This window comes from Myotis yumanensis, unplaced genomic scaffold, assembly GCF_028538775.1.
Source record: "Myotis yumanensis isolate MYYU_CA2020_CCGP unplaced genomic scaffold, mMyoYum1.0.hap1 SCAF_1, whole genome shotgun sequence".
In the NCBI taxonomy this organism is placed as follows: Eukaryota; Metazoa; Chordata; class Mammalia; order Chiroptera; family Vespertilionidae; genus Myotis; species Myotis yumanensis.
Genome location: NW_027223752.1, coordinates 115,088,870 through 115,106,336, shown reverse-complemented (window position 1 = coordinate 115,106,336; position 17,467 = coordinate 115,088,870). Strand labels below are relative to the sequence as shown.

The 17,467-nt window shown below is 52.9% G+C and overlaps 1 protein-coding gene across 3 annotated transcripts in view; it reads right to left on the bottom strand.

The window, feature by feature from the left end:
- The window catches only part of SEMA7A (semaphorin 7A (JohnMiltonHagen blood group)), a 74,405-nt gene that overhangs the window by 38,593 nt on the left and 18,345 nt on the right, over positions 1 to 17,467 (bottom strand). Inside the window, exons 7-14 of one of the 3 annotated variants that reach the window (XM_070430451.1) lie at positions 17,138 to 17,277; positions 16,371 to 16,555; positions 15,390 to 15,498; positions 15,108 to 15,306; positions 11,990 to 12,117; positions 11,638 to 11,792; positions 11,358 to 11,419; positions 2,173 to 2,865 (exon numbers count right to left, since the gene is read on the bottom strand). In XM_070430451.1, the coding sequence (XP_070286552.1) occupies positions 2,849 to 2,865; positions 11,358 to 11,419; positions 11,638 to 11,792; positions 11,990 to 12,117; positions 15,108 to 15,306; positions 15,390 to 15,498; positions 16,371 to 16,555; positions 17,138 to 17,277 (995 nt within the window). In that variant the 3' untranslated portion in view covers positions 2,173 to 2,848. Of the gene's footprint in view, positions 1 to 2,172; positions 2,866 to 10,057; positions 11,053 to 11,357; positions 11,420 to 11,637; positions 11,793 to 11,989; positions 12,118 to 15,107; positions 15,307 to 15,389; positions 15,499 to 16,370; positions 16,556 to 17,137; positions 17,278 to 17,467 lie in introns of those variants that run through there. The other 2 variants (XM_070430433.1, XM_070430442.1) reach the window with 2 other exon arrangements.

Sequence of the window (17,467 nt, the reverse complement as noted above, 5' to 3'; positions counted from 1 at the left end):
GCCTGAGGGAAGTGGGGGGGTGGGGGGGAAGGAGGAGAGGAAAGGCACAGGTGTTCTCCTGGGAGGGTTAGGGTCTGGGTCCTCTGTCCTAAGGGTTTTAAGGGTGGAGAGTTTAGGGGGGTCCCAGGGGAAAATCTCAATAGAGTATTCAGCAGCTTTCCAGGTGTCCTTTCAGGGTCTGTCTCCACTGATTGGCTGGTGGTGGTCAGGGCAGGGGGTCATTATCCAATGCAGCTGGTCCTGAGGTCAGCCATGGGGTCACTTGTCTGGTTTTGCTGATTTTCTGGGCCTGGAGCTAAAATACAACTGAGGTCTAGATGTTGTCTCTAGGGAGGAAAGGCCAGGGGGTACAAACCCCATAACCAGTGGTGATCTGCTAGGGAAGGAAAGGTCACCCCGGGGGTGAGGTCTCACCCTACAATTGTCCTTTGCTAGGCACCTGGGGCTTTCCACCTGGTCCATCGTCCTGGCTTTGCTCATGTCTATCTAATTGCCTACCATAGTTCCATGTGAGTGAACACAAGAGAACAAGTCACAGAAAGAATCAGGAGGGCCAACAGAGAAGAAATAAGACTGAGATACAGAAAAGCATAGGTAGAGATAGAGAACCCCACAATTCCATCTTCCCTGGTACAAGCCCTCCTCCTACTACACCTGTGTTTCTATCCATGATTGAGGTGGGCGCAGAGGAGGTGATCAGGCAGCAGAAAGGGCTGTATCAGGTCCAGGAAGTCACAACCCGAGCCTCCCCACTCACACAGCCAGTCTGGGCTTCCTCCAAGGGCTATAGTTTCCTCGTGCTGAGAAATGGCTCTAGGGTCCCAGGGATGCTACCCAGGGTACAGAGGAGCTCCAGGTGTCTCTGAGCTTTGAGGTGGCTGGGGGAGGGGAGCCTCCTCTGACAGGCCCCAGAGCCAGAACCAAATGTCCTAAGATTGTCTAACTCTCCACAGTGGCCAATGTGCACTCTGAGGAGGGCTCCTATGTGCTGAGAAATGAGGGGTCTAGTGGGTGAGAAAACCTCCCCAACACCTACACCTCGGCCAAGAAGCATCTAGTTCACAGCTACTTCCTTGGGGGAGGTGCTGTGTGGGGGCGGGAAGAGGCAAGAGTCCTGGGTTCTAGGCCAGATTCTGATGGGCCAGGTCGCTCTGGGCAAGAAGCTCCCTTCCTCTGGCCTCATCCCCCATCTGTCTACTGGGGACAATGGGGACAATAATGCTCACACTGGCACTCTGCCACCAAGGACTATGGCCGGCCTACCAGGAGATGCTGGGGCTAGAAGGGGCTTTGGTAATAGAATCTCCAGCACCAGCTGTGGAAACAACCACCCCATGAACTCAGTGTTTCCTCCAAAGTCACCCCCCAGAAGAGGAAAGTATGATTTCCGATGCCCTCACTTCCTGCAGCTGCGACCCTGATCAGTTCAGAGTGGGGAAACTGTCATGGGTTAGCGGTGTCACCTGTACATTCATTCTTGCCACCAGGAAGTTCTCCATAGAGTGGGTCCCCAAATTCCATTCTTCACTCAGACCAGGATGTGCCTCCAACAGTGATGGCCCAACCTCAGGCTGAGGAGCTGGGTCCCAGCTGGGTATCAGGATTTGGAGGTTCTGGCCCCAGCTCTGCCAGATGCTTCATGTTGCCTTGAGGACCTTCTTTCTAAGGGTCCAGTGAGTAGCCCTGCTTGCCTACCTGCAGCCCTGATGAGCAGACAGGAAGTCCCAAAGCTCAGATCTGGAAGGCACCAGGGCTGCCCACAAATCAGAGGTGTGGAAGGCCCAAACTGAGGAGCCCTGGCACTGAGAGTTCCCATTGGTTCTATAGGCAGTATGGACAGAACAGCAATAGCTCTACCTTGGAGGGGAGGGGAGAGGGAGGTTCAGATCTGAGAATGGCAGTTCCCTTCCCATGAAGCACAACAAAGATGCCTAGAGGACCCATGCATGTGCCATCAGACCTGCCCTATTGCCTTCCAGCCTGTGCCTGGTCCCACCACTCCATCCTGTTCAACAAGCCCTTCCAAAGGACTCGCCAACTGCCATGGTCTGTCCACTTTGTTTTGCATATGCTGGTTCTGTTCCCAGACAAGGGACCTAGCTCTGAGCGGGTGTGTCTAGGGCCGGCCGGTAGTATGTAGATTCTTGACTTCGTGTAGGAAAGATTTCACAACACAAGTCCAGGTGACTATGAGGGTACATTTATTAAAGCTGGGAACAATAAAACAAGGAAGGGCTTAGCATAGAAGAAGTAACAGGAGAGCCTAGGCTGGGCTGCCCCTCTTAGCTCACTAGGAAGTCAGAGAAAAGGGGGCCTTGGGGATAGGTTCTGGGGTTTGGCCTGGGACAAGCTTGCTGCTCTGGTTGCAAATCTCGTGGGGACCCTTAGAATTTTGGAGATGTAGGCCTGTGGCGGGAGAAGTGGGGGAAGAGGAGGGGGAAGAGAATGAAGCAAGAGTGCTCCACACGCTGGGTCTTCCATCCTAAAAGCCTTTTTCTTTTTTCTTTTTAATTTTATTGATTTTTAGAGAGAGAGAAACACTGATATGAGAGAGAAACATCGATCAATTGCCTTCCACACAAGCCCCGACTGGGGATTGAACCCACAACCTGGGTATGTGCCCTGACCAGGAATCGAACCTGCCACCTTTTGGTGTACAACTGAGCCACACCAGCCAGAGCCTAAAAGCTTTTAAGGGTTGAGATCTTAGGGGAGGTCCCAGGGGAGAATCTCAATAGCTTCCCAGGTGGCTCCTTTGAGAGTCATGGTCTCCACTGATGGGTCAATTCCAGGGCAGGGAGTCATTAGTCATTGTAGCTGGTCCTGGCTTCACTCACCTGGTTTTGTGCTATCCTGGGCCTGGAGCTGAAATACAACTGAGGCCTAGATGTTATCTCTAGGGAGGTGGACTTCTGTATCTGCTGTAAATTGCTCAGCTGGTTAGTTCAGCTATCTGTCTCAGTTTCCCTATTTTGCTTGCCCTGGCTTAATGGCCTGAGTTCCACTGCCTGGAACTCCCTCACCCACCTCTGCATCTGGCTAATATCCCCTCAAGAACAGGAGAGTGGACAGAGCCTGGGATTTGGAGGTCCGGGGGATCAGAGCCCAGTCTACTTAGGAGGGCAGGGCAATAGGCAGACCCTCAGCAGGCCTTACAGTGGGAGCACTGAGTTCAGGGTCCCCAGGGGCCAGGATGGGACAGAGGGTGAGGAGTCGGGGTTGGTGGCTGAGACAGGACTATGCAGACAGTCTGGGCTTTGTAGGAGCTGGCAGGCACAGGGCCCAGCTCAGGGAAGGCAGCTGTGGGGGAGGCTGGAACAGCAGAGTATTTGTAGGCTCCTGCTGGATGGGTGAGACAAGGATGCTGTGGGCTACAGCCCTTGCTCACTGGGGAAAGACTTAAGGTGGCCTTGCTTTCCCCAGGAGCTTAAGGTCTCCAGAGCTTCTTGTTTTGTCTCTAGGATCAAGGGTTAGGGTCAGGATGTGAACAGGAACATCCTCAGCAACCCCCAGGCATGCAAATGCACATGAGAGGTGATTTCCATATCATTTCCACGCTGCCTGCTTCCTCATGAGAAGGAACAGAAAGTCCCCTTTCAGAGGACCCTCTGGGGAGCAGTGTATTCACCAGAGTCCATCTCCAGCTACCCTCTCTGGGCATCAGGAGAGTCCCCAGAGGGTGATATCAGCTCTAAAATCAGAAAGCACACAGGGGATTTTTGCATGATGCTGGAACTACTACATAGGCTCAGAGTAGCAAATACAGTCCATCTGGGGGATCCCTGAAAAGCAGTGTTTATGAGGATTCAGTCATTCATTACACAAATAATTACTGAGCACCTTCTATGTTCCAGACACTATTTAGATGCTGGAGATTTAGCTGTGAACAAAAAAGGACAAAATTTTCTGCCCTGGTGGGACATATTTCTACAGCAGTGCTGGCCAATGGAAAGATATGTGAATCACACAGATACTTTTAAATGTTCTAGCAGCCACATGAAATAGAAATGAAAAGAAACAAATAAGATTAACAATTACAATAGTTTACTTAACCCACTATATCAAAAACATTTTAATGTCTGTGTAATCACTATAACCATTTATTAATAAGATAAACTCTTTTTTTCATATTACGTCTTCAAATCTCAATCAGTAGCCCTTGGAGAATGCAGTTTCAGAGGAAAAGACGATTGATTAGTGATGTCTGCTATGAGCATGGACATGTCTTGGAGCTGGATAAAGTTGCAGGCCCTGTGTTTGCCCCTGTATTACAGGGCTGACCCCAAGCATGTGTTTTCTTCCTCCAGGAACCCTCTCCTGGGTATCAGGAAAGTCCCCAGAGCCCTTCTGAGCACATTCCTTTTGCCCAATGTGAAAAAAAACTGCCAGTCTGACTTCTGGGTCTTGAATCAGTTCTGGCATGGGCACCATCCTCCAGAAAGTCACCACCACACTAAGAGGGCAAGTGCCTCCTGGGTGTGGTCCCATGTTCCTTCCTTCACTCTGGGAATGTGGGTTTTGTTTTGTTTTTGTTTTTTCCCCAAGGCCTTTTTTCCCAATGTTAAACCAATACCAACATAAAAGTGTTTCCTGAGCCTAAGTTAGCGGTTCCAGCCCCATTTCACCAACCCACATCTGCAGACCTCCTGGCCAGAACCCTTACTGGAATGGCCCAACCCAGATTCTCCATTTGCTTTTCCAGACAATGAGGCTAAAATTGGACTGTGTAGGCAGCCGGAAAGGCCTGGGAATGGGGGAGGGGCTGAGCTTGCAATGAGGCAGGCAGGGATGAGGTGTGAGAAAAATTGGATCTCAGGCCCCCGTCATCCATATTAGCATTGTCATCATCACCGCCCCCAGTCCTCCCCCTCCCCCCCCCCCCCGGGAGAGAGATAGTAGAAACATTGATCAGCTGCCTCCTGCACACTCCCTACTGGGGATGTGCCCGAAACGAAGGTACATGGCCTTGACCAGAATCGAACCTGGGACCCTTGAGTCCGAAAACTGATGCTCTATCCACTGAGCCAAACCGGTTAGGGCTCAAAACTCTTTAATGGTTCCCTATAACCGGCAGGATAAAGATCTAGGCCAGGGGTGGGCAAACTTTTTGACTCTAGGGCCACAATGGGTTCTTAAACTGGACCGGAGGGCCGGAACAAAAGCATGGATGGAGTGTTTGTGTGAACTAATATAAATTCAAAGTAAACATCATTACATAAAAGGGTATGGTCTTTTTTTTTTTTTTAGTTTTATTCATTTCAAACGGGCGGATCCGGCCCGCGGGCCATAGTTTGCCCACGGTTGATCTAGGGCCTTAGTTCCCAGGAGCTGGAACAAACAAACTTATTCAGTCTCACTTCCAGATATGCTTCCCTCTTTCATCTTATTCATTCATTCAATAAGAATGTATTCCAGATGATACCAAACTCAGGTTCGACTACCTGCTGTTTTAAAAGCCAATACTTGAGACACAGGTGCTGATATAAGGAAAGATAGTTTATTCAAATGCCGGCAGCCTGAGAAGATGGTGGACTCCTGTCCTAAAGATCTTCAGCCCTGGCAGGTGTGATCAATGGTTAGAGCATCCGCCCATACACCAAAGGGTCTGTGGTTTGATTTCTGGTCAAAGGCACATACTGGGTCAGGGAGCATGTGGGAGGCAACCAATTGATGTCTCTCTCTCTCTCTCTCTCTTCCTCCCTCCCTCCCACCCTCTCTCTTCAACTCTCTCTTTAAAAAAAAAAAAAAGAAAAAAACATTTAAAAAAAAGGAAAAATATCCCTGGGTGAGGATTAACAACGACAAAAAAGACCATCTTCACATCTCAGTGCAGGTGGGGTTTTTTATTGGGAGGGATAGGGAAAGCAGAACAAAAAAATCAGGGGAGAAGGGAGTTGAAAATTTTTTATGTGTAATTCAGCACAGTCCATTCTGATGATTATCTCAAAATTGGTCTAGTTTTTATGATTGATCATCAACAAGTCTCCTAGAGCCAGAACGTCCAGATACTGGACTCAGCTTCCTTTGAACTCTTACACAAATATGCTACTTATCTATGGGTTACATATTAGCTAACAACTCACCTTTTACAAAAACATTTTTTACAGAAACAATATTAAAAGAATGGAGGGGTGGGTTATACGGGCACTGTTCTCAATGATAGAGTTGCAGCTGTGACCAAAACTGAGAAGGGTCTCTCTGCCTTCTTGGAGCTCATATTACTCCAGCCAAGCCCGTAACGCTCCAAGCCCTTGCACACTCCCAGGCCTCGGCAAAGGCTGTTCCCTCTTCTATTCTTTAGTGACTTCTCCACCTGGGGGACTCAGCCTCTAACACCCACCTTTCCCTGATCTGCCCACGGGTTGGGTACCACATAGGATCATCACACAGATGACCACCATCCAGCTCCACATATATATCTGCGTCCCCTACCAGGCTCTGAGGGGCTTGAGGGAAAGGGCTGTACCCCAGGGCCTGATTCTAGATGCACCGGCCACAGGCTCCATTTCCTAACCCCAACTCAGGACTGAGCAGGAGAGGCATGGGGGGTGGGGGTGTGTGTGTCCAGGACCCCTCTGAAGAATTCAAGGTCATTCTGGAACCTCTGTCTGGGACAGCCGTGGGCAAACTACGACCCGTGGGCCCGATCCGGCCCGTTTGAAATGAATAAAACTAAAAAAAAAAAAGACCGTACCCTTTTATGTAATGATGTTTACTTTGAATTTATATTAGTTCACACAAACACTCCATCCATGCTTTTGTTCCGGCCCTCCGGTCCAGTTTAAGAACCCTTTGTGGCCCTCGAGTCAAAAAGTTTGCCCACCCTTGGTCTGGGATCATCCTACTCCTGGCATCCCAGGGGAAAGCCGCGTAGGAGCAACGGCACAGAGTGCTTCCAGCATAGGCAGGTGGAGGACTGAGGGGAGACCGGACGGAGAAGACAGGGGGTGCACAGGGCTATGAGCACTGGGTCAGGACATCAGATCTGCACATGGAAGGGGATGTTGACGGGTTTCAACGGCAGGAAGAGAAGGCAGTGGCCTTCCCCCAAGAGAAATATGTTGGCAAGCATGGACCTACTCGAGGTAAACCTCAGTGGCCCTTGAGATTTATGAAGTGAGTGAGACAAAGTAGTTTCCCATTCCCTCTGGCTTGCTCAGGAAAGCCGAGCTTTGATTTTTCAGGCTTGCTCCCTTTTGCACCCCCACTTCTCCCCTGGTTGGGTGTGTGTGCAGAGGATGCACAAGACAGAGTGCAGAAGGCTGGGCCTGTGTCCTGGCCCTAGCCTGGCCCCCCAAGAGCCAATGTTGGTGCCATATTGCGTGGATCTCCATGCCCCCAATCGCAGCTTAATGGCCCGGCACCCACTCTGCCCCAGGTCCACTGGGCTGCTTGTGTGTCATGGGAAAGCCAGAGGGAGGGAGGTTTGTGCTTGGCCATTTCGCTGGCTCATTCACATGGATTTACAAGGACTCATTTCATGCCTTCCTGCACACGGCTTCCTGACTAGCCGCCAGCCTGGCCCTTCCTGGTGCCTCGATACAAGAGTGTGTTCTGTCCCTCAAGTTTCCTGCTGTAGGCTCAAGGGGAACCAAGAGCGTCCCTGCAGGAAAGAGGAGGCCTGTTGAGGTCCAGAGAAAGCAGAGACCTCACAGAAGGTCACTCAGCAATCCAGGTGGGCCAGGGCTTGAGCCCACACTTTCTTTACCAACCACTCCTAAAACCCACTCCTATCCTTTCCCTTTAGAGCAGTGGTTCTCAACCTTGGCTGCACATTAGAATCACCTTGGAATCTTTTTAAAATCCTGATTTCTGGGCCTCATCCTCCGGAAATTCTGTTTCTTTGTTACTAATGTTGTGGCCCCACCCCATAACAAAGAAACAGAATTTCCGGAGGATGAGGCCCAGAAATCAGGATTTTAAAAAGATTCCCAGGTGATTCTAATGTGCAGCCAAGGTTGAGAACCACTGCTTTAGAGGGACTCGCTTGGGGGTGGGGAGAGCCCAGGAAGCCCCTGTGCTGCTGTTGCGTGGCTATGAGCTGGGAAAACAGAGATGGGGCCAAGATAGAGACTCCGAACTCCTTCCAAGACAAAGTAAATTAGTCTTATAACCCAGAACAGTGTGTCAGAAGGGGCCTCCAGAAGCCCTAGTCCTGCCCTTACCTCTTACATAAGAGAACGAGGCTTAGGAAAGGCAAGGTCTGCCTGGGATCATGAAAGGTGACGGCAGCCCAGAGTCTCTGCCCCCAGCCCAGTGCTCATCCTGGTCCCTCAAACTCCTGGACTCCTGGCTCCAGCACCTACTGCCATCTTAGGTGTGGGAGAGGAAAGAACCAGGCAGAATCTTCAGTGTGGGGCTGGCCCAGATCACAGGGCAGTGCGGTAGGTGGGGGCGATTCCAGCCCTGTGGGGTCTGCCAGAGCCGCCCAGAAGCTGGGCTCAGACTCAGAGAGAGCTGTCTCAAGTTCCATACCCGCCTCCAACAGTTACTGCTCAGGAAAACCTCCCAGCAAACCCCAAAAGGCACGGGCCCTGCCACAAGGGGTAGGTGAGAAGGGAACGAAGAGGAGGGGAGGTAAAAATGGAGGGAGGCGCCTGGAGGACATCCAGGTTTCTCTCCAAATCCCCCACTAACCCTACCCTTCATCCCTGGACCCACCCACTCATACCCCTGGACAGCTTCCCCACCTCTCACCCAGCTTCAGGGGCCATTTTTCACACAACCTTCTGGGTTCTAAAACCTATTTGCTTTACCTTTGAGAGAATTCAAGAGCATCTATGTTTCAAATCCCACCCCAGCCCTGTCACTGCTTTGGGGTTGAAAGGTCAAGCTCCAGGCTAGCTCACAAACCCACTATCCCTTCTGTCCCCTCTGCATGCAGACCAACACCTCCCCTGCCTGGTGGGCTGAGCCTGGAGTACCTCACTCCACTTAGACACACCCTACAGCTGCCCTCTAGCTTCCTTCTATCATCACAGGTTTATCCCATGGGCTCTTATTTAACTAGCTTACTCCCTAGAATGGGAACCTAGAAGGCAGGGAGGCCTGAGGCTGTTTCTAGCATGGCCAGGCCTCCCTGGCAAGTATGGGAGATGGAGGCTGGGAAGGGGAAAAGGTGAGGAGAGGAGGACTGCAGGAGTTGTCTGGGCTCCAGGGTCAATGGCTTGGCAGGCAGTGCACTGCTCAGGAGCATTGGGTTCAGATCCTGCTCCTGCCTCTCACTAGCTAGGAGCCCTGCTGAGGGTGTCCTCCCCTCCAAGGCTCTACGGAGAGGGCTGGGGCCGGGGGGGGGGGGGGGGGGGGGGGTGAGGGGGGAGTGGGGGGTGGGTGATGCTCACACAGGCAGGAGATGGAGTTACAAACAAGAGCCCTCACCCTCACCCCCCTGAATGGCTTTGAAGGGAAGGAGCAGGCACAGGTAAATAAATAGCTCGTTTATTAGTAATATGTTACATCATTAAAGTGCATTGAAAAGAGATGCAGGGACCAAAGCTGGAAGGTCGCCAGCCCCAGGCCCTGCCGGGGGCTGGCCAGATACACCAGAGAAGGCCCAGCTCTCTGCTGAAATCCAGGGACAGAGTTGGGCAGAGCTACCCACCTGGAGAGCTTGGCCCAGGCTGTCCCCACTGGAATTCACAGTTTAGCCTTAGTTATAGCATGTCCTGAGCTGAAGGTGGGAGGCTAGGAGCATGGAAGCACAGCCCCTGCACAAGGGGACTGAGGGGAGGGGGCCCCGCCCCCCAGCCCCCAATGCCAAGGGCAGAGTCCTGGAACCTCCCCCTGAGGACCTGACTCCTATATGAATGTGTGAACCTAGGGCTCAGTTTTCTCCTTCATTTTCCCGTCTCCCTCAACCCACCCCCTCCCATAACCAACAGGGGTACTTGGACAATGTACCCCTCAGCCTGGGCTTCCAGGGCAGAGCCAGCTCATGCCATCTCTTTGAACCCATGCCACCATATCCCTGGACTCTTATCCCATGCCCAAGAGCCTCAGGCTGGGACCCTCCCCCCAACCTATCCCTTTCTAGCCCCTCCCTTCCCCACCCACCCCCAGCATGTAGTTTTGGTATTTTCATACAGATGCAGTCGGAAGTAGCAGTACATGAAATAAGCCTAACATAAAAATAGAGCCCTTTCCGTCCTCCTGTCCGGAAAGCAAACATCCTTCAATAAACATGCAAGGAGGCTGCCTTAGTGGGATCCAGGGCTGGTGAGGGCCACAGAGGGCAGCCTGGGCCTGCAGGAACACCAGCCAGCCCCTGCAGTGGCAGGAGAGAGGATGAGGGGGCAATAGAGAGCTTGAAGGTCCAGAAACGGGATCCCAGCTCCCTTTTCCCAACCCTTCTCTGGCCCACGGGCTCGTGGGCCAGGAGCATCACTGAATTTGGGCAAGTTTGAGGAAGAACTTTTGAAAAATAGTCTCCAGAAGATAAAGTCTTGGGCCATCAATGCCCCAGCTTCATAGTCAGTGCCTTCATTCTCCAGCCCCCACCACCCTGCCCCACCTGGGCTCAGCAGCTGCCTGTGGCTGGCCATCTCCAGGCCTGGTGTCCCCTGGCAAGCTATGCAATCCCCCTGGAACCAGTGGTGGGGCAAGGAGCACCCAGCCGGGTGGCTCTGGGTGTGAGACTTTTCTAGTGCCCTGGAACTGCAGATGCCCACAGCATGCCCAGCCCCAGGAGGCCCTAATGAACCAGTAGGCCAAGAATGAGTGTTGGCAGGACCCCCAGCCAGAGGGAGGCCAAAAGGGCATGGGCACAGCCCAGCAGGTGCTGGGCCTTGGCCTCGTCCTCAGACAGCAGCTGCCAGTGCTGGGCCTTTCGGACGTAGGAGCCCTCCTGGGCCTCGCAGTAGTAGTGGCCATAGTGACCATCCGTGAGGTTCTCGATGAACAGGATGCAGTTGGGACTCTGGTGGCCGGGCTCGCATCTCTGCTCCACCTTCTCTCCATGGCGCCACCAGTAGGTGGCATGGAGGGACTCCATGGGGCAGCTCAGGTAGTAGCGAGAGTTCCGGGCTAAGGAAACCTTCTGAGGTGGGGCCTCATCTGGGAGGGATGGGTAGGCAGCTGTGAGAAGAGGCTGAGAGCTCCCAGGGCAGGCTGTGTCCTCCCCCAGGCCTCTAAGGCCAAGGCTTCTAAATGAACACAATAATCTAAGCACCCAGTCTCCTTATTCTCCCCTGCCTCCCTCACCCCACCCTTCTTACACCACCCCCACACTAAGGGGGCTCCCTCCACAGGACTATCTGGGGCCCCCAGGAATAGACCAGGTTTCCCTCAGAGAGAGCAAGCGAAGCAAGGCTGTACCACCCTCATTGGACTGGGGCCCTGGGCAGGGCTAAATCAGGTACCTGGCTTTGGGCTGGGGCACTCTTTGTGTGGCTCATCTGGATTAATAGACTGCAGCACTGACCTGGAGTTGGGAAGAGAGAGGCTAGACAGACAGGAGGCCAGACACCTGGCCCTTCCCCGTCCTCATCCCGCACCCAGTATCCGCCACAGTGCCTACCAAGAGGAGGGTCTGGCTAGAATGGCTCAGTATCTAGCACTGACTCCTCTTGTAGCCTATTTACATCACCCCCACCCCTGTGTCCACCTTCTCCCAGGGAGAAGGGTTCCCAGCCAACATACCTTTGGGAGCTAAAGATGGAGACACAGTGGCCCTGGTCCCAGCCACAGTATGGGTCTCGGGCCATGAGGCAGCCATGGCAACCCCCACCATAGATGTCACACAGGTCCAGGGGCACCTGGCTCACCTCCCATTGGGAGCTTACATACAGTTTCCGCTGGAATGAGAGACTAGGTCAGACCAGGGCCCCCATCTCCAACACTGAGTTTTAAACTCCCAGGCCATGCCCAGCTAGCTGCCCTATGGCCCAGAAGCTCTGAAAAGGACATGTGAATTGCATGCAAAAGAGCTCTGTCCTCAGCTGGCCATCACTGGGTAGCCTCACAGGGCAGGGCTGGGGGTGTGGAGGCTCACCCGGTCAGGGTCCAGTGACATGGCCTGGATGGCTGCTGCACGACGGAAGGGCTGGATCTCCATGATGTTGAAGACGAGGCTGTGTTCCCACTCCTCTGACTTCACCACCTTGTGGATGGTGCCCCTGTCTGTGGGTGGTGGGCAGAGGGTCAGCAGATGGGCATCCCACCTCAGAGACAAGCAGCCTCCCTCTACGTAGGACCAACCAGGAAAGACATGGGTGGGGAGGGCTGGGAAGTCATGGCTCAGGCAAGGGTCACAAGACTAGGTAAGGTGAGTATGAGGGACGTGGGAGTCAGAGGGCAGCCCAGGAAGTTTCCAAGGCTGGCCCAGAGCTCCGTGAGGCCCTGGGCAAGCTGGAGCATGACTAACAGAACCAGCAGTCCTGCACACCCAATTACTATGCTGACCCTTCATTACTTCTTTCCTCCACATCCCTGCTTGTGAGTATTATCTTCCCCACTTCCCAGATAAGGCAATGAGGCTCAGCAAGTCTAAGCAACTTGTTTAAGATCACATAGCTGGTGACTGCAACACAAGATGTCAGAATCTCACCCCTCAGCTTCTTCCATAACTGCCCTGCCTCCCGGACAACTTAAGGATATGTTTTCTTTAAATACACCTTTTATTTTGGAGTAATTTCAGATTTACATAAAAAAATACAAAGATAGCACAGAGATTTGCTGTATACCATTCACCAAATTTCCCCTAATGCTACCATCTTATATAACTACTAGAGGCCCAGTGCACAAAATTTGTGCACGGTGGTGGTGGTGGTTGGGGGAGGCAGGGGGTGTCCCTCAGCCTGGCCTGCACCCTCTCCAATCCAGGACCGCTGGCTCCTAACCGCTCGCCTGCCTGCCTGCCTGCCTGATCACCCCTAACTGCCTCTGCCTGCCAGCCTGATGCCCCTAACTGCTCCTCTGCCAGCCTGGTCACCCCTAACTGCCCTCCACTGCTGGCCTGGTCACCCCTAACTGCCTCTGCTTCAGCTCCTGCCACCATGGCTTTTGTTTGGAAGGACATCCAGAAGACATCCAGTCTAATTAGCATATTACCCTTTTATTAGTACAAATTCATGCACGGGTGGAGTCTCGCTGGCCCACCCTGATGGGGGCCCAATGGGACAGGCCGGTGGGAGGGGAGGGAGAGGAGAGGAGCCACGGGCAGTTGGCTGGCCGGCCCTGCCCCCCGATCAGGGTGTTGGGGCCCGATCGGGGCCTGAACCAGGCTTGTTGGCTGCTGCAGTGAGCGTCATAGCCTCTGGTTGTTTCGCCGTTCCAGTCGCTGGGCTTTTATATATATAGATGGCACATTCATCACAACTGAGCAGTATAGTATTATTAACTCAACTACAGACTTTATTGGGATTTCACGTTTTTGTTTTGTTTTTCCACTAGTGTCCTTTGTTCCAGGATCCAATCCAGGACTCCACGTTGCATTTAGTCTTAGGGAATTTTTAAATTTTTATAAAATCTGAAAAGAACCTTAGATTCTGGTCAGGGATTTCCAAGGTCACATAATGGCTGCCTGCCTCCAAGGCCAATGCTTTATCCATTCACACCTGTTGGGGGTCTAATGGGCATCCTGACCCCTGGGTCCTCCCAATCCCACATCACCTGCTGTCCCAGTTTCTAGAATAGCCTCTCTCCCTCTCAATTCCCCAAGGCATTGCTTGTTCCAAAACAACAGTCAGATGATAAGATGGTTGCTTGCCTAGGACATGTCTTTTAGTTCTGTGATGCCTCTTGCAGGCTCTGGGATGTGGCCCAATGCTTCTTTGGCCTGACAAGCTCCCAACCCACTCACAGCCCTTTACCTCCTTCCACAGCAGCCCAGTGAGAGCCTCCCATAGCTTCTCCCAGCTGTGAGAGCCTTTCGTTCCCTGCAGAGGGCCCAGAAAGCTCTATTTCTTATCTGGCTCCAATTATTCCTGCTGCAGGTTCCAAATGGCATCTCTCCAATGGTCCTCAGGGAGAACCAAGACAACTACCCTCATCATTCAAGTGTGCTCACCTCCCAGGTCTGCAGGAAAGGAGTCCACGGTTCCTTTGGCCCAGGCCCCACCCTTCTGTCCTTGGCTCCTGCTTCCAGTCCCCCATTGTGTGACCTCTCCTCTGCTGCACCCCAGTGCCTGTTGTCCCCTGTCTGACCACAACAGCTAGGCCAGCCACTGCTGGAGCAGAGCAAGGACAAGAGCCCATTGGTGCAGCCAAGATGAATGGAGGAGCAAAGAGGTATGATCTCAGGACCCAGAAACTAGACCCTGCTCCATGGGAACTGATATGGCCACTGTAGCCCTGAGAAGATCCCAACATGAAGCAACAGCAGAAATCACACAGAAGGAGGGATGGGGCCTGAGCCCTGGGGGAAACACTGCCCTTTTTGATGGCATCACTGCACACCAGGTCTCAAAGAAATGCTGTAGCCTACACTGATCTCCATGTTCACTCCCAGGAGTCCACTTTGCCCACAACTGGGACCAGGAAGCTGCCATAAACCTGCTCAGGGCTGGCTCTTCCATGGCCAATGGCTTCTTGGGATGCAGGGGCATCTCCCAGCTTCAGGAGTCAGCCAGACCCTGCTCTCCCTGGGAAGAGGAGGTGCCTCTGCAAGACTGCAAAGGCTCTGCTACCTGGAAGCCCTTCCTCATGTCTCACTAAATACTGTGCATCCCACATCAAATGTTTCCTCTCACCTGCATAATCCCAAAGACAGGGAAAGGGGTTCAATTTCCTCATTCTGTCTAGCAGGGGGCCACAGGATACCCAGTGACCAGATCCTTCCTCCTGGCTTTCCACATCTCTTCCTCCCAGCTTCATGAATCAGATATCAGGACCAAACCTGCACCTGGCTTTGCTCAGACTGGCCACCTTTCTTCCTTGGAATCCTGGAACCTGCTCTTCTCCCACCCTAGGATGCCTTCCCCTCTTCGTCTCTGCCCCCACCCCCCTGCCTGATTCTTCCACAGCCACACATACTAACTCCTGACAGCTCTTAGTCATTCAATTCTTCCTTCCAGGTATAAAGATCCAACCACATGTTAATTACATTATTATTTATACCTTTCATATCCATTTTCACAAGGCAGACTAGGGGTCACGGGGTAGTCCCTCACCTGTAGTTAGGTAAAGCACGTGGAAGGTCTCCCCATGGCTGGCGTGCATGCGGTGGACAACTACTTTCTGGTAGTGGTACTTAGAGTGAAACAGTGGTGTCTTCAGAGGTCCCATGGGCTCCACCCTCTGTGCCACCTCAGGGTGACTGTCGGCCACCTGGAAGGTCTCCGTGGGTATCGGCTTCCGGCCTGGGAGGCACTGGACAAGAAGAGTAGGCCCAGGTCAGTGGGTGGCTGGGAAGTGGGGTAGGGGCCTGGGTCATGGCAGATGTCAGTGCTCACCTTGCCAGGCCGAGGTGTGGGAAGGCCTGTGTGGTAGCCCTTGAGTGAGGAAGTACGGAAGACCTTGTCAATGTCACCAAGGGAATATACACAGACAGCTGAGTAGTTCCTGGGGGGACACAGAGACCACTCAGTGAGGGGCCCAGTACTCACCCACCTCCATTCACCCAGGCCAGCTCAACACCATACAGGGCACAACTAGAGCATTCTAACCAAGCTCCCCAGCCTACAAGCTCCATGAAGACAGGGACTATCCTAGGGGCCAAGACCAGTGCCTAAGAGTCATCAGTCACCATTGAAGGCAGAAGGGAGTAAGAGAAATTCAACCTAATTTCTTTCTGCTACAATCTAAAACCACAACCTGATAGGATCGCAGGGTTCAGAGGCCAGCCCCAGGGCAGAAGGATCCCCACGTGCATCCTGTTGGGTAATTCTCCCGCCTCTCTGGGCACAGCTGCAGGATGCTGATGCCCAAGGCCAGACCCCATGCCCTCCCTAGCCTGGCTGGATACACCCACATGGGAGCCACAGAGCAGGGTGTTGGCTTCCCTACCCTGTCCCACCTCCCCCCACACCCAACACTTTTGCCTGCCTTATTTTCAATCAATGAGCGTGATTAAGAGATGTGAATTATCAGATGCAGGCAGTGTCTGAATGGGTGTGATAGCACCCTGTGAGGCCTCAGCAGCCTTTTTCCAGGGCCCACTACCCACTCTGAGCACACAGCTGGTAGACACACAGGCACTGCCATGAACGTGTATACAGTACATGCATGTACACTAGCTGTACAAACTCAAAAACATACCAGCACAAAAATCTCCCCAAGCACTGTGTCCCACCCCAGGCCCGGCAACAACCCTGCCCCTTGAGCCTGGAGTCCCTGCTCATCATCAGCCATCCCCTCAGCAGGGCCCAAGCCCTCCAATCCCTACTAGACACATAACTAATGCCAGGCTCAGCCCCAGGACAAGGGTCACTCACCAGGGGTTGGAGAAAACGCCATAGACCCTAGTGTCCCTCCACTGGCCATTAGGGTCAGGGAGTAGGAAGACATCCTGTAGCCTGTTGAAGTTCTTGTTGGTGACGGGGTCGCTACACACCAGCATGGCCTTCAGGAAGGTATTCCACTTGGAGACCGACAGTGAACTCTCACCACCCTGGTCCCCCTGAAAGGGTGGAGGGAAAAGGAGGCCCCTCAGTACCCCCTGGGCACCTGCTGCCAGGAATGTCAGCACCCAGACTTCAGAGGAGGAAGGTAGGCTCTGAAAGGGGACCAGGCAGAGGTGCCCCATGACTCAGGCCAGGTTCCTGAGCCAGGTTCCAGCTAGAAGGCCTGGCTGACTGAGGGCACAGGGCCAGCAGTGGGGACCTGCAGGGTGAGGGTGCTAGGTCTGTCCCTACAGAGCAGATAGACTCAGACACACATTTGTCCATTCTCACACATGCACACAGGTGACACACTCAAATATCCCAGCACCTTCACACTGGTGAAACACATATGTGAACACATTTTCATACTCCCACTCACACTCATACACATCTTAGATGACTATACACTTCACACTGCCACACATGCACATGAGCTCAACCATCTTTACCCACTCACAGATGCACACTCTTGTGCATATACATCCCACACACAGACTTACCCATATATTTCACACACTCCTTCAGACAAACAGGAACTCACACACTCACACCTATTCACGCAGAGACACACACTCTTGCCCCTTCAGCCACCCACTCACCCTGCACAGCTGGGCCACGCGGGACACATTGAGAGGAGCCTCAGGATTCTTGTCAGGGTTGTCCTCCCGGAAGAAGTAGTAGATTTTGTCATCATAGGCCTGGTCTTGGTGCACGATGGTGGCCTTAATGAACTGTGGATCTACAGGGGAACAGCAGAGGGATACACTATGGCTCCCAGGCTGGCAAAGGGGGTTAGACAGCCCCATAATCCCATGACTACTGCTTCCCATGGGTTCCAGCTTCCCCTCCTCCCAAGCATTCTATACAAGGTGAGCCAGCCTCTGAGTCTCCCACCTTCTTCCCACCTTGGGAGGCAGAAGCCCACCCAT